General features: G+C 50.2%; 1 protein-coding gene across 4 annotated transcripts in view; it reads right to left on the bottom strand.

Annotated features, from left to right (window-relative positions):
* LOC144681078 (serum response factor-like) overlaps positions 1-13,346 on the bottom strand; it is a 123,874-nt gene that overhangs the window by 32,547 nt on the left and 77,981 nt on the right. For all 4 annotated transcript variants that reach the window (XM_078542792.1, XM_078542791.1, XM_078542794.1 and 1 more), the window contains exon 4: positions 1,625-1,771. In XM_078542792.1, the coding sequence (XP_078398918.1) occupies positions 1,625-1,771 (147 nt within the window). The remainder of the gene's footprint in view (positions 1-1,624; positions 1,772-13,346) is intronic.

The following is a 13,346-nucleotide window of genomic DNA, read 5'->3' as shown; positions in this document are numbered from 1 at the left end:
ACAAAGGATTAGGGACTAGAGATGAGACCGCATCTAGAATCTTGTGTACAGTTTTAGTTTCCTTATTTGAAGAAAGATATAACTGCGTTGGAAGCAGTTCAGAGAAGGTTCACACAACTGATTCCTGGGATGAAGTGCTTAGCTTACAGAGAAAGGTTGGGCAGTTTGGGCCTATACTTGATGGAGTTCAAAAGAATGAGAGGTGATCTTATTGAAACACATAAGATCCTGAGGGGACTTGACAGGGTGGATACTAGAGGATGTTTCCTCTTGTGGAGGAGACTAGGACTAGGGGGATATTGTTTAAGAAGTGGTCTTTCTTTTAAACAGATAGGAAGAGAAATTTTTTCTCTGAGGGTTGTTAGTCTGTGCAATTTTCTTTCCCAGAAAGCGGTGGAGGCTGGGTCATTGAATCTATCAAAGGCTGAGTTAGACAGATTTTTGATAGACCAGTGAGTCAAGGGTTACGGGGGGACAGGCAGGAGAGTGGAGGCCACAATCAGATCAGCCAGGATCTTACTGAGTGGCTGAGCAGGCTTGAAGGGCCAAATGGCCTGCCCCTGTTCCTAAGGCCTATGTTCTACGTTCCTAACCAAGGTGGATAGATGAAGTTAAGGTACAAATCAACCAAGGTCTAACTGAATGACAGATGAGGCTCAAGAGGCAGAATGGCCACCACCTCTTTATATGATGCTCCAGCGTAGTGCATTCTCTTGTGCCACTCACTAGACTTACGGTCAATAATTGCACATTACTGAAATGATATCTCTGCCTTTTATTTAACCTTCAGAACAACAGATTGTGAGGGACATTTCACCAGCAGAGCCTCCATCCGTGATTTCACCAAGTTCTCCCAACTCCACTGCTTATTTGGGAAGAGAGGATGGCAGGTAAAGCCCCATCTACTCAAGATGTCATTGGAAGAGGAGAATACAGCAGGGGTATTTAAAATTGTCTGAGTGACCGAGGGAGCGACCATGCTGGGAGAAGAGCAGGGTGACCAAGGGAGAGGGGTACGCGGGGCGAGAGGCAGAGTGACCGAGGGAGAGGGATACGCGGGCTAAGAGGCAGAGTGACCAAGGGAGATGGGCACACAGGATGAGGGGCAAGTGACCGAGGGAGACAGGCACACGGGGTGAGAGGCTGAGTGACCAAGGGAGTGACCATGCTGGGAGAAGAGCAGAGTGACCGAGGGAGATAGGCCTGCGGGGCGAGGGGCAGAGTGACTGAGGGAGATGGGCACACGAGGTGAGGGGCAGAGGGACCAAGGGAGAGGGATACACGGGGCGAGGAGCAGAGTGACCGAGGGAGAGGGATATGTGGGGCGAGGAGCAGAGTGACTGAGGAAGAGGGGTATGCTGGTGAGAGGTGAGATTAATTTTCATTTGAATTCTGGGGTATTCGTGATTCTGAGTGTCTTGGTTGAGATGAAGAAGCTGCAATGACTGGGAATCAATCCCAGCCACAGCTCAGGACTGACAGGGACAGAAACACGGACTGGGACAGGACAGGGAAGAGGACGAGGAGGATAATGACTAGGGGAGGGAGGCTGGGACTGGGACTGGGACCAGGGGGGACCTAGAAAGCGCAATATGTGAACTAGGTGAGGCGGGGCAGTCCTTACTTGCTCCGCTGGTTGAGGTCTGAGAAATCTCGGAGTTGCTGTCGCTGATAGTTGCCGTGTGTAGGGTAGACTGGTGCACGCTCACCTGCCCCGAGGTTTGGTGTAACTGAATCGTCTGCACTGGAACCTGTTGGGCCATTGCACCTCCTGATCAAAGAAACAGAACCAAGAGAGAGAGAGAGAAAGAGAGAAACAAAGACAAAACACAAGGTCAGACATTCATGGACTGAGATCACATCCTGGACACCTCTGTAAATCTTTCAGATAAACTGCAAAAACCGGTGCTGCACAAAAAGAGGTCCTTGATGGAAAACGCCCCACCATAATTACTCTCACCCTGAGAAACGTTCATCTTCTTACAAATTGCCAAGATTTGTAAAGGAAGAACTCGAGATCAGGAAGGACAACAGCGATTACTTGTTCTTCAAAAGAACATCTGGTTTCCCGGGAGCGAGTCAATATCGACAGGGCAGTGGGGGTGGGGTCACCCCGGGAGTGAGTCAGTTTGACAGGGCAGTGGGGGTTCACCCTGGGAGTGAGTCAGTTTGACAGGGTGGTGGTTGGGGGGGGGGGGGGGGGGGGTCACCCTGGGAGTGAGTCAGTTTGACAGGGCTGTTTGTGGGGGGGGTCACCCTGGGAGTGAGTCAGTTTAACAGGACGGTGGTGTGGGGGGGGGGGGGGGGGGGGGGGCGTTCACCCTGGGAGTGAGTTAGTTTAACAGGGCGGTTTGGGGGGTGGGGTCACCCTGGGAGTGAGTTAGTTTGACAGGGCGGTTTGGGGGAGGGGTTCACCCAGGGAGTGAGTCAGTTTGACAGAGCGGTGGAGGGGGGGGGTTCACCTTGGGAGTGAGTCAGTTTAACAGGGGTTCCCTAGTTGCCCTCGAGAAGGTGGTGGTGAGCTGCCTTCTTGAACTGCAGTCCATGTGGTGTAGGTACACCCACCGTGCTGTTAGGAATAGTGCGCCAGGATTTTGACCCAGCGACAGTGAGGGAACGGCGATATATTTCCAAGTCAGGATGGTGAGTTACTTTGAGGAGAACTTCCAGGTGATGCTGCTCCCATGTGTCTGCTGTCCTTGTAGTGGTCGTGGGTTTGGAAGGTGCTGCCTCAGGAGCCTTGGTGAGTTCCTGTAGTGCAGCAGTGGTGGAGGGAGTGAATGTTTGTGGATGGGGTGCCAATCAAGCGGCTGCTTTGTCCTGAATGAGACCTGTTGGAGCTGCATTCATCCAGGCAAGTGGGGAGTATTCCATCACACTCCTGACTTGTGCCTTGTAGATGGTGGACAGGCTTTGGGGAGTCAGGAGGCGAGTTACTCGTTGCAGGATTCCTAGCCTCTCACCTGCTCTTGTAGCCAGTGTTTATATGGCTAGTCCAGTTCAGTTTCTGGTCAATGGTAACCCCCAGGATGTTGACAGTGGGGGATTCATCAATCCTAATGCCATTAAATGGCATGGGGCAATGGTTGGATTCTCTCTTGTTGGAGATGGTCATTGCCTGACACTTTTGTGGTGCGAATGTTAGTTGTCACTTGTCAGTCCAAGCCTGGTTACTGTCCAGGTCTTGCTGCATTTGGACATGAACTGCTTCAGTATCTGAGGAGTTGTGAATGGTGCTGAACATTGTGCAATCATCAGTGAACATCCCCACTTCTGATCATAAGATGGAAGGGAGGTCATTGATGAAGCAGCTGAAGATGGTTGGGTCGAGGACACTACCCTGAGGAACTCCTGCAGCGATGTCCTGGAGCTGAGATGATTGACCTCCAACAACCACAACCATCATCCTTTGTGCTAGGTATGACTTCAACCATTGTAGAGTTTCCCCCTGATTCCCATTGACTCCAGTTTTGCTAGGGCTCCTAGATGCCACACTCAGTCAAATGCTGCCTTGATGTCAAGGGCAGTCACTCTCACCTCACTTCTGGGGTTCAGTTCTCCTGTCCATGTTTGAACCAAGGCTGTAATGAAGTCAGGAACTGAATGGCCCTGGCGGAACCCAAACTGGGCGTCAGTGAGCAGGTTATTGCTAAGCAAGCGCCACTTGTTAGCACTGTTGATAACCCCTTCCACTACTTTACTGATGATCGAGAGTAGACTGATGGGGTGGGGTAATTGGCTGGGTTGGATTTGTCCTGCTTTTTGTGTACAGGACATACCTGGGTAATTTACCACATAGCTGGGTAGATGCCAGTGTTGTAGCTGTACTGGAACAGCTTGGCTAGGGGCGCGGCAAGTTCTGGAGCATAAGTCTTCAGTACTATTGCCGGAATATTATGGTTCATTCAGTGGGCACTTCTGGCTGAAGATTATTGCAAATGCTTCAGCCTTATCTTTTGCATTGATGTGCTGGGCTCCTCCATCATTGAGGATGGGAATATTTGTGGAGCCTCCTTCTCCAGTTCGTTGTTTACTTTCCACCACCAGTCATAACTGGTTGTGGCAGGACTGCAGAGCTTAGATCTGATCCATTGGTTATGGAATTGCATAGCTCCATCTATCACTTGCTGCTTATGCTGTTTGGCATGCAAATAGTCCTGCGTTGTAGCTTCGCAGGTTGACGCCTCATTTTTAGGTATGCCTGGTGCTGTTCCTGGCATGCTCTCCTGCACTCTTCATTGAACAAGGGTTGATCCCCTGGGTTGACGGTAATGGTAGAGTGGGGGATATGCCGGGCCATGAGGTTACAGATTAAGTTTGAGTACAATTCTGCTGCTGCTGATGGCCCACAGCGCCTCATGGATGCCCAGTTTTGAGTTGCTAGATCTGTTTGAAATCTATCCCATTTAGCACAGTGGTAGTGCCACATAACATGATGGAGGGTATCCTCAATGTGAAGATCGGGCTTCGTCTCCACGACTGTCTGGTGGTCACTCCTACCGATACTATCATGGACAGGTGCATCTGCAGCAGGCAGGTTGGTGAGGATGAGGTCAAGTATATTTTTCCCTCTTGTCAGTCCCCTCACCACCTGCCACAGACCCAGTCTAGCAGCTATGTCCTTTAGGACTCTGCCAGCTCGGTCAGTAGTGGTGCTACTGAGCCAGTCAGTGATGGACATTGAAGTACCCCACCCAGAGTACATTATGTGCCCTTGCCACTCTCAGTGTTTCCTCCAAGTGATGTTCAACATGGAGGAGCACTGATTCATCAGCTGAGGGAGGGCGGTACGTGGTAATCAGTAGGAGGTTTCCTTACCTATGTTTGATCTGATGCCATGAGACTTCATGGAGTCTGGAGTCAATGTTGAGGACTCCCAGTGCAACTCCCTCCTGAATGTATACCACTGTGCTGCCACCTCTGCTGGGCCTGTCCTCTGGTGGGACAGGACATACCTATGGATGGCGGTGTCTGGGACATAGTCATACTCATGGAATCATACATTAGAGACAATGTCAGGCTGTTGCTTGACTAGTCTGTGAGACAGCTCTCCCAATTTTGGCACAAACCCCCAGATGTTAATAAGGAGGACTCTGCAGGGTCGACAGGGCTGTGTCTGCCGTTGTTGTTTCCGGTGCCTAGGTCGATGCCGGGTGGTCTATCGGTTTCATTCCTTTTTATTGATTTTTTTAACAGTTTGATACAACTGAGCGGCTTGCTAGGCCAGTCCTGAGGGCAGTTAAGAGTCAACATTGCTGTGGGTCTGGAGTCACACGTGGACCAGACAAGGTAAGGATGGCAGATTCCCTTCCCTAAAGGGCATTAGTGAGCCAGATGGGATTTTCCGACAATCAACAATGGTCATTGGATTCAAATTCCACTATCTGCCGTGCTGGGAATCGAACCCGGGTCCCCAGAGCATTACGCTGGGTCTCTGGATTATTAGTCTGGTGAAAATACCACTACGCTACTGCTTGGTGGTAGAGGTCACAGGTTTTGAAGTTGCTACTGAAGGAAGCTTGGCGAGTTCCTTCATTGCATCTTGTCGAGGGTATACACACTGCTGTCACTGTGTGTCGGTGGTGGAGGGAGTGAATGTTAAGGGTGGTGGATGGGGTGCCAATCAAGCAGGCTGCTTTGTCTTGAATAGTGTCCAACTTCTTGAGTGTTGATAGAGCTGCACGCATTCAGACAACTGGACAAGATTCCATCACACTGACTTGTGCCTTGTAGATGGTGGACAGGCTTTGGGGAGGTCAGGAGGTGAGTTACTCTCCGCAGGATTCTCGGCCTCTGACCTGCTCTTGTAGCCACAGTATTTATATGCTAGTCCAGTTCAGTTTCTGGTCAATGGTAGGATGTTGATAGTGGGGAATTCAGTGATGGTAATGCCATTGAATGTCATGGGGAGATGGTTAGATTCTCTCTTGTTGGAGATGGTCATTGCCTGGCACTTAATTGGAACAGCTTGGCTGGGGGCACGGCTAGTTGTGAAATGCAAAATTTTAACAATGTAGTCCAGAGCCTTTGCTGTATCCAAGGTGCTCAGCTACTCATCCTGAGTACATTCTGTGCCCTTGCTACACTCAGTGCTTCTTCCAAGTGGTGTTCAACATGGTGAAGTACTATTTCAGCAGCTGTTGGAAGGTGGTACGTGGCAATCAGTAGAACGCTTCCTTGCCCATTTTTCATGATATCAGACTTCTTGTCAATTTTGAGGTCTCTTGGGTTGCTCTGTCCTGACTATATACCACTGTGCTGCTGTCACGTCTGGGGTAGTGATGGAGGAGCCTGGGACATGAGCTGTAAAGTATGACTCGGTCAGTGTGACTGTCAGGCTGTTGCTTGACTAGTCTGTGGGACAACTCTCCCAATTTTGGCACAAACCCCCAGGTGATAGGAGGAAATTGTCAGAATGCCCTTGTGTTACTGGTGCATCGGCCAGTGCAAGATTCGTCTGGGTTTTAATCTTAATTTAACTTTGTTGTAGCAATTTCTTATAAATGGGTGGTGTGTTAGGCCATTTCAGAGGGCATTTAACCACGTTGCTGTGGGTCTGGAGTCACATGTAGGCCAGACCAGGTAAGGACAGCAGGTTTCCTTCCCTATAGGGCATTAGTGAACCAGGTGGGTTTTTACAATAATGTGGTAGTTTCATGGTTTCATTGCTGAGATTAGGTTTTTATTCCCAATTTAATTAATTGAAATTCAATTTCCCTAGCTTTGAACTCATGCCTCTGAACCATTAGGTCAGGCCTCTGGGTTACTGTGTTATTGCTGTGTTCATGTATGTACTCCTTAGCTGAGGTTATAGTCTACAATGTTAGCACTGCATTGTAATAGGTTAAAGGGAAGTGTGCCCTGTTACCCCAGAGGAGAAAACACCCTCTTGTGGTGACAGTTTAGTATCATACCAAGACAAGTGAACCAGTACATCTCTGCTTCAATCCCCTGGTCATTACTGATTTAAAGAGATGTAATTGACCTTGGCACCCTTGCAATAATGTTGCATCTTTAACATAGTAAATCAGTAAAAGAACCACCAAGCTAATGCTCCAGTGATTACATTTCAAAAATACTTCACTGGTTGCGAACCAAGCCTAGAAGTCCTGAGAATGCGAAAGGTGCTTCAGAAATGTAAATTGGTTCTTTTCTTTACAATGAAAGCTCGCTAAACATACGGACACAGAGGAGTAGGCCATTCAGCCCCTTGAGCCTGCTCCGCCATTTAATAAGCTCATGGCTGATCTGATAGTGACCTGAAAACTGCATCCCACCCACCCCCGATAACCTAACACCCCCTTGCTTACCAAAAATTTATCCAGCTTTGCCTTAAAAATATTCAAAGACTCTGCTTCCACCACCTTTTCAGGAAGGGAGTTCCAAAGACTCATGACCCTCTGAGTGAAAACATTTTGTCTCATCTCTGTTTTAAATAGGCATCTCCTTATTTTTAAACAGTGACCCCTAGTTCTAGGTTCTTCCACAAGAGGAAACATCCTCTCCACATCCACCCTGTCAAGACCCCTCGGGATCTTATATGTTTCAATCAAGTTGCCTCTTACTCTTCTAAACTCCAGTGGATACAAGCCTGGTCTATCCAACCTTTCCTCATAAGGCAACCCACCCATTCCAGGTATTACTCTGGTAAATCTTCTCTGAACTGCTTCCCAATGCATTTACATCCTTCCTTAAATAAGGAGACCAATACTGTACAGTGCCCCAAATGTGGTCTCACTAGTGCTCTGTATAACTGAAACAACCTCCCTACTTTTGTATTCAATTCCACTGTGATAACATTCCATTAGCTTTCCTAATTACTTGCTGTACCTGCATATTAGCCTTTTGTGATTCATGCACTAGGACACCCAGATCCCTCTGCACCTCAGAGCTCTATAATCTCTCACCATTTAGATAATATGCTTCTCTGTTATTCTTCCTGCCAAAATGGACAATTTCACATTTTCCCACATACACCATCTACCAGAGCTTTGCCCACTCACTTAACCTATCTATATCTGTTTATAGCCTCCTTATGTCCTCTTCACAACTTACTTTCCTACCTAGTTTTGAGTCACCAGGAAATTTGGCAGCCATCCATTCAATCCCTTCATTCAAGTCATTTATACAAATTGTAAACAGTTGAGGTCCCAGCATTGACACATGGCATGCTACTTGTTACACCTTGCCAACCTGAAAAAAGACCCATTTATGCCTACTCTCTGCTTTCCTTTAGCCAGTCAATCTTCTATCCGTGCCAATAGGTTACCCACTACATCATGAGCTTTTATTTTCCGCAATAACCTGTGATGTGACACTTTATCAAATGCCTTCTGGAAATCTAAGTACAGCACATCCACCGGTTCCCCTTTATCCACAGCACATGTTACTTCCTCAAAGAACTCCAATAAGTTGGTTAAACACGATTTCCTTTTCACAAAACCATGTTGACTCTGCCTCATTACCTTGAATTTTTCTAAGTGCCCTGCTATAATGTCTTTAATAATAGCTTCTAATATTTTTCGTACAACAGATGTTAAGCTAACTGGTCTGTAGTTTCCCTCTTTCAGTCTCCCTCCCTTTTTGAATAATGGAGTTACATTTTCTATCTTCCAATCTAATGGGACCTTCCCCGAACCTAGGGAATGTTGGAAAATTAAAACCAATGCATCAACTATCTCACTAGACACTTCTTTTAAGACCCTAGGATGAAGTCCATCAGGATCCAGGCTCTTGTCAGCTCGCAGCTCAGTACCACTTCTCTGGTGGCTGCAATTTTCTGGACTCCCTTCCCCACTTCTATTTCCTGGTTTATAGCTGCTTCTGGGATGTTATTTGTATCCTCTATAGTGAAAACTGTTGCAAAATACTGGTTCAATTCATCTACCATCGCCTTGTTTTCCCATTATCAATTCTCCAGACTCACTTTCTATAGGACCAACACTCACTTTGTTAACTCTCTTTTTTAAATATAAAAACTCTTACTATCTGTTTTTATATTTCTGGCTGGCTTTCTCTCATAATCATGGTGGAATCTGAATTCAATAAAAATAATCTAGAGTTAAAAGTCTAATGATGGCCATGAAACCATTGTCAATTGTTGTAAAAACCCATCTGGTTCACTAATGTATTTTTTAGGGAAGGAAATCTGCTGTCCTTACCTGGTCTGGCCTACATGTGACTCCAGATCCACAGCAATGTGGTTGACTCTTAAATGCCCTCTGAAATAGCCTAGCAAGCCACTCAGTTGTATCAAACTGCTACAAAGTCTCAAAAAAGGAATGAAACTGGGCGGACTACCTGGCATCGACCTAGGTGCTAGAAACGACAACAAACTCAGCCCTGTCGACCCTGCAAAGTCCTCCTTACTAACATCTGTTGGCTTGTGCCAAAATTGGGAGAGCTGCCTCACAAACTAGTCAAGCAACAGCCTGACATAGTCATCCTCATGGAATCATACCTTACAGATAATGTCCCAGACTCCACTATCACCATCCCCGGGTATGTCCTGTCTCACCGACAGGACAGACCCAGCAGAGGTGGCGGCACAGTGGTATACAGTCGGGAAGGAGTTGCCCTGGTTGTCCTCGATATCAATTCCAGACCCAATGAAGTCTTATGGCATCAGGTCAAACATGGGCAGCTCACCACCACCTACTCAAGCACATTAGGGATGGGCAATAAATGCTGAACCAGCATCGAAGCCCAAATCCCCTGAATGAATAATAAAAAAAATACTCTAATTTTTCGCTCCTTATTAATCTTCTTTGAGACATATGTCCGTCCACGTGTCATTGGCCTTGTGGCCTGGACTGTCTGAACAGTGCCGTCTGGTCAAGCTGTTGGAAATTATAATGGAGCTCATGTCAAATACATAACTCCCATCCCAGGACAGAAAGAATTGAGTAGGCAAGAGAGAAAAATTCGAGATTTTGTGCTGCTCGGATTCTTCCCCTCCCACTGGAGTGGGCATCAGCAGAGCTGGGTTATGCTGGAGCACTGGCTGAATGGTGAATTTCATCATGTTCAGGTCTTAGAACAAAATGTCAGCACCACAAAGTCTAAAGGACAGAATGTACTGAAGAGAAACAAGCTGTGTACAGAGAGGCCACTCACCAGCACTGAAATCAATGTCTCATTGAGAGATGCAGCCACAAAATCCCAGCTCCCATTCTTACTGTGTACATCTCAATCATACATCCCCTACATACTCTCCATGACCAAAACCATCTGTCCTAACATTGTCCTGCGTCGACCCGCCTCTTCATTCTGGCCGTTGAAACCCTCTCATACATTTGTTCTCTCTGGACTTGACTATTACAATGCTCTCCCAGCCAAACTTCTATTATACGCCCTTGTCAAACCGGTGCTCATCCTAAACTCTGCTATCCACATTGTAACTCACACCAAGTCCCATTCACCCATCACGACTGTTCACTGATCTACACCCAGTTCACTAATGTCTCCAAATTATAACTCTCATCCTCATACCCCACCAGGGACTTGTCCCTCTCTATCTGCAACCTCCTCCACCCCTACAACCCTCATATCTGTGCCCCTCCAATTATAATCGCTCCACTGTTGGGGCCCTGTCTTCGACTCTCCCAGCCCAAAGCTCTGGAATTCTCTCTCTGAATCCTCAAAATTTCACTCTTTGCTCAAGCTTTTGGTTGCTTACCCTCGATGTGCCTTGGGTGTCAAATTCTGTTTGCTAATTGTTTCTGAGGAATGCCTTGTGATGTTTTATTACATTCTAGGTACTATATAAATGACAAATGCTGTTGTATAAGAGGCACTGATTAATAACACAACTACAACTTGTGTGTTTTGTTTTCCTTGCACTAACAGTGAATTGATTTTGAAGGATTATCCGGAAGGCTGCCATCCATTTGAAAATATTTCTGCAAAAATGGGCATTACAATTTCCCTCAGGGATGGTGTCTAAACCCCATTTCAACTAAACTCCAAACATGGCCCGGAGCCCAGGATGCCCATGGAGCAGTTTATTGCCAAAGACCTCTGTGATTTTAAAAAGAAATCTCCCAACATTAGCGGAACTGCTTATTAATTCAGAAACTGGGGGAGATCAAGGAGCCCGCCCTTTGCCGTCTCCATCCCACCCTCTCTCTCCGTACACCAGTTCATCTGTTCTCTCATCCTCTCCCCCCCTCATTCGTTCCCTCTCCCCCTCGCTTATCCCCTCTTGCTCTCCCTCACACTCTCCCCCACTTTAGCGCGTTCTCTCTCTTGCCCCCTCTCCCCGCAGTCCTGTCCATGTCTATCTCTCTCCCTCCAGTCAACCCATCTTTGCCCCTCTCTCCCCAATCCTGCCCGTCTCTCCGTCTCCGCCTCCCCCCAATCCTGCCCGTCTCCCCCCAATCCTGCCCGCCTCTCCCCAATCCTGCCCGTCTCTCCATCTCCGCCTCCCCCCAATCCTGCCCATCTCCCCCCAATCCTGCCCATCTCCCCCCAATCCAGCCCGCCTCCCCCTCTCCCCCCAATCCTGCCCGTCTATCCCCAATCCTGCCCGCCTCCCCCTCTCCCCCCAATCCTGCCCGTCTATCCCCAATCCTGCCCGCCTCCCCCTCTCCCCCCAATCCTGCCCGCCTCCCCCTCTCCCCCCAATCCTGCCCGCCTCCCCCTCTCCCCCCAATCCTGCCCGCCTCCCCCTCTCCCCCCAATCCAGCCCGCCTCCCCCTCTCCCCCCAATCCTGCCCGTCTATCCCCAATCCTGCCCGCCTCCCCCTCTCCCCCCAATACTGCCCGCCTCCCCCTCTCCCCCCAATCCTGCCCGCCTCCCCCTCTCCCCCCAATCCTGCCCGCCTCCCCCTCTCCCCCCAATCATGCCCGTCTCTCCGTTTCCGCCTCTCCCCAATCCTGCCCGTCTCCCCCCAATCCTGCCCATCTCCCCCCAATCCAGCCCGCCTCCCCCTCTCCCCCCAATCCTGCCCGCCTCTCCCCAATCCTGCCCGTCTCCCCCCAATCCTGCCCATCTCCCCCCAATCCAGCCCGCCTCCCCCTCTCCCCCCAATCCTGCCCGTCTATCCCCAATCCTGCCCGCCTCCCCCTCTCCCCCCAATCCTGCCCGCCTCCCCCTCTCCCCCCAATCATGCCCGTCTCTCCGTTTCCGCCTCTCCCCAATCCTGCCCGTCTCCCCCCAATCCTGCCCGTCTCTCCCCAATCCTGCCCGCCGCTCCCTCTCTCCCTAATCCTGCCCGTCTCCCTCCCTCTCTCCCCAATCCTGTCCCTCCCTCTCTCCCCAATCATGCCCGTCGCTCCATCCCTCTCTCCCCAATCCTGCCCGTCGCTCCCTCTCTCTCTCCCCAATCCTGCCCGTCTCTCCCTCTCTCTCTCCCCAATCCTGCCCGTCTCTCCCTCTCTCTCTCCCCAGTCATGCCCGTCTCTCCCTCTCTCTCTCCCCAGTCATGCCCGTCTCTCCCTCTCCCCAATCCTGCCCGTCTCTCCCTCTCCCTCTCCCCAATCCTGCCCGTCTCTCTCCCTCTCTCCCCAATCCTGCCCGTCTCTCTCCCTCTCTCCCCAATCCTGCCCGTCTCTCTCCCTCTCTCCCCAATCCTGCCCGTCTCTCTCCCTCTCTCCCCAATCCTGCCCGTCTCTCTCCCTCTCTCCCCAATCCTGCCCGTCTCTCTCCCTCTCTCCCCAATCCTGCCCGTCTCTCTCCCTCTCTCTCTGCCCAATCCTGCCCGTCTCTCTCTGCCCAATCCTGCCCGTCTCTCTCCCTCTCTCTCTGCCCAATCCTGCCCGTCTCTCTCCCTCTCTCTCTGCCCAATCCTGCCCGTCTCTCTCCCCCCCAATCCTGCCCGTCTCTCTCCCTCTCTCCCCAATCCTGCCCGTCTCTCTCCCTCTCTCTGCCCAATCCTGCCCGTCTCTCTCCCTCTCTCCCCAATCCTGCCCGTCGCTCCCTCTCTCCCCGATCCTGCCCGTCTCTCTCCCTCTCCCCGATCCTGCCCGTCTCTCTCCCTCTCTCCCCAATCCTGCCCGTCTCTCTCCCTCTCTCCCCATCCTGCCCGTCTCTCTCTTCTCTCTCCCCGATCCTGCCCGTCTCTCTCCCTCTCCCCCGATCCTGCCCGTCTCTCTCCCTCTCTCCCCAATCCTGCCCGTCTCTCTCCCTCTCTCCCCTCAATCCTGCCCCGTCTCTCTCCCTCCCTCTCCAGTCCTCCCCGTCTCTCTCTCTCTCTCTCCCCAATCCTGCCCGTTCTCTCTCCCTCTCTCCTCAATCCTCCCCGTCTCTCTCCCCCAGTCCTCCATCTCTCTCCCTCTCTCCCCAGTGCTGCCCGTCTCTCTCCCCCAGTCCTCCCCATCTCTCTCCCTCTCTCCCCAGTGCTGCC

This window comes from Cetorhinus maximus, chromosome 5 (assembly GCF_964194155.1).
Source record: "Cetorhinus maximus chromosome 5, sCetMax3.hap1.1, whole genome shotgun sequence".
Taxonomy (NCBI): domain Eukaryota; kingdom Metazoa; phylum Chordata; class Chondrichthyes; order Lamniformes; family Cetorhinidae; genus Cetorhinus; species Cetorhinus maximus.
The sequence above is the reverse complement of the archived record's forward strand: the minus strand, read 5'-3'. Positions and strand labels throughout refer to the sequence as shown.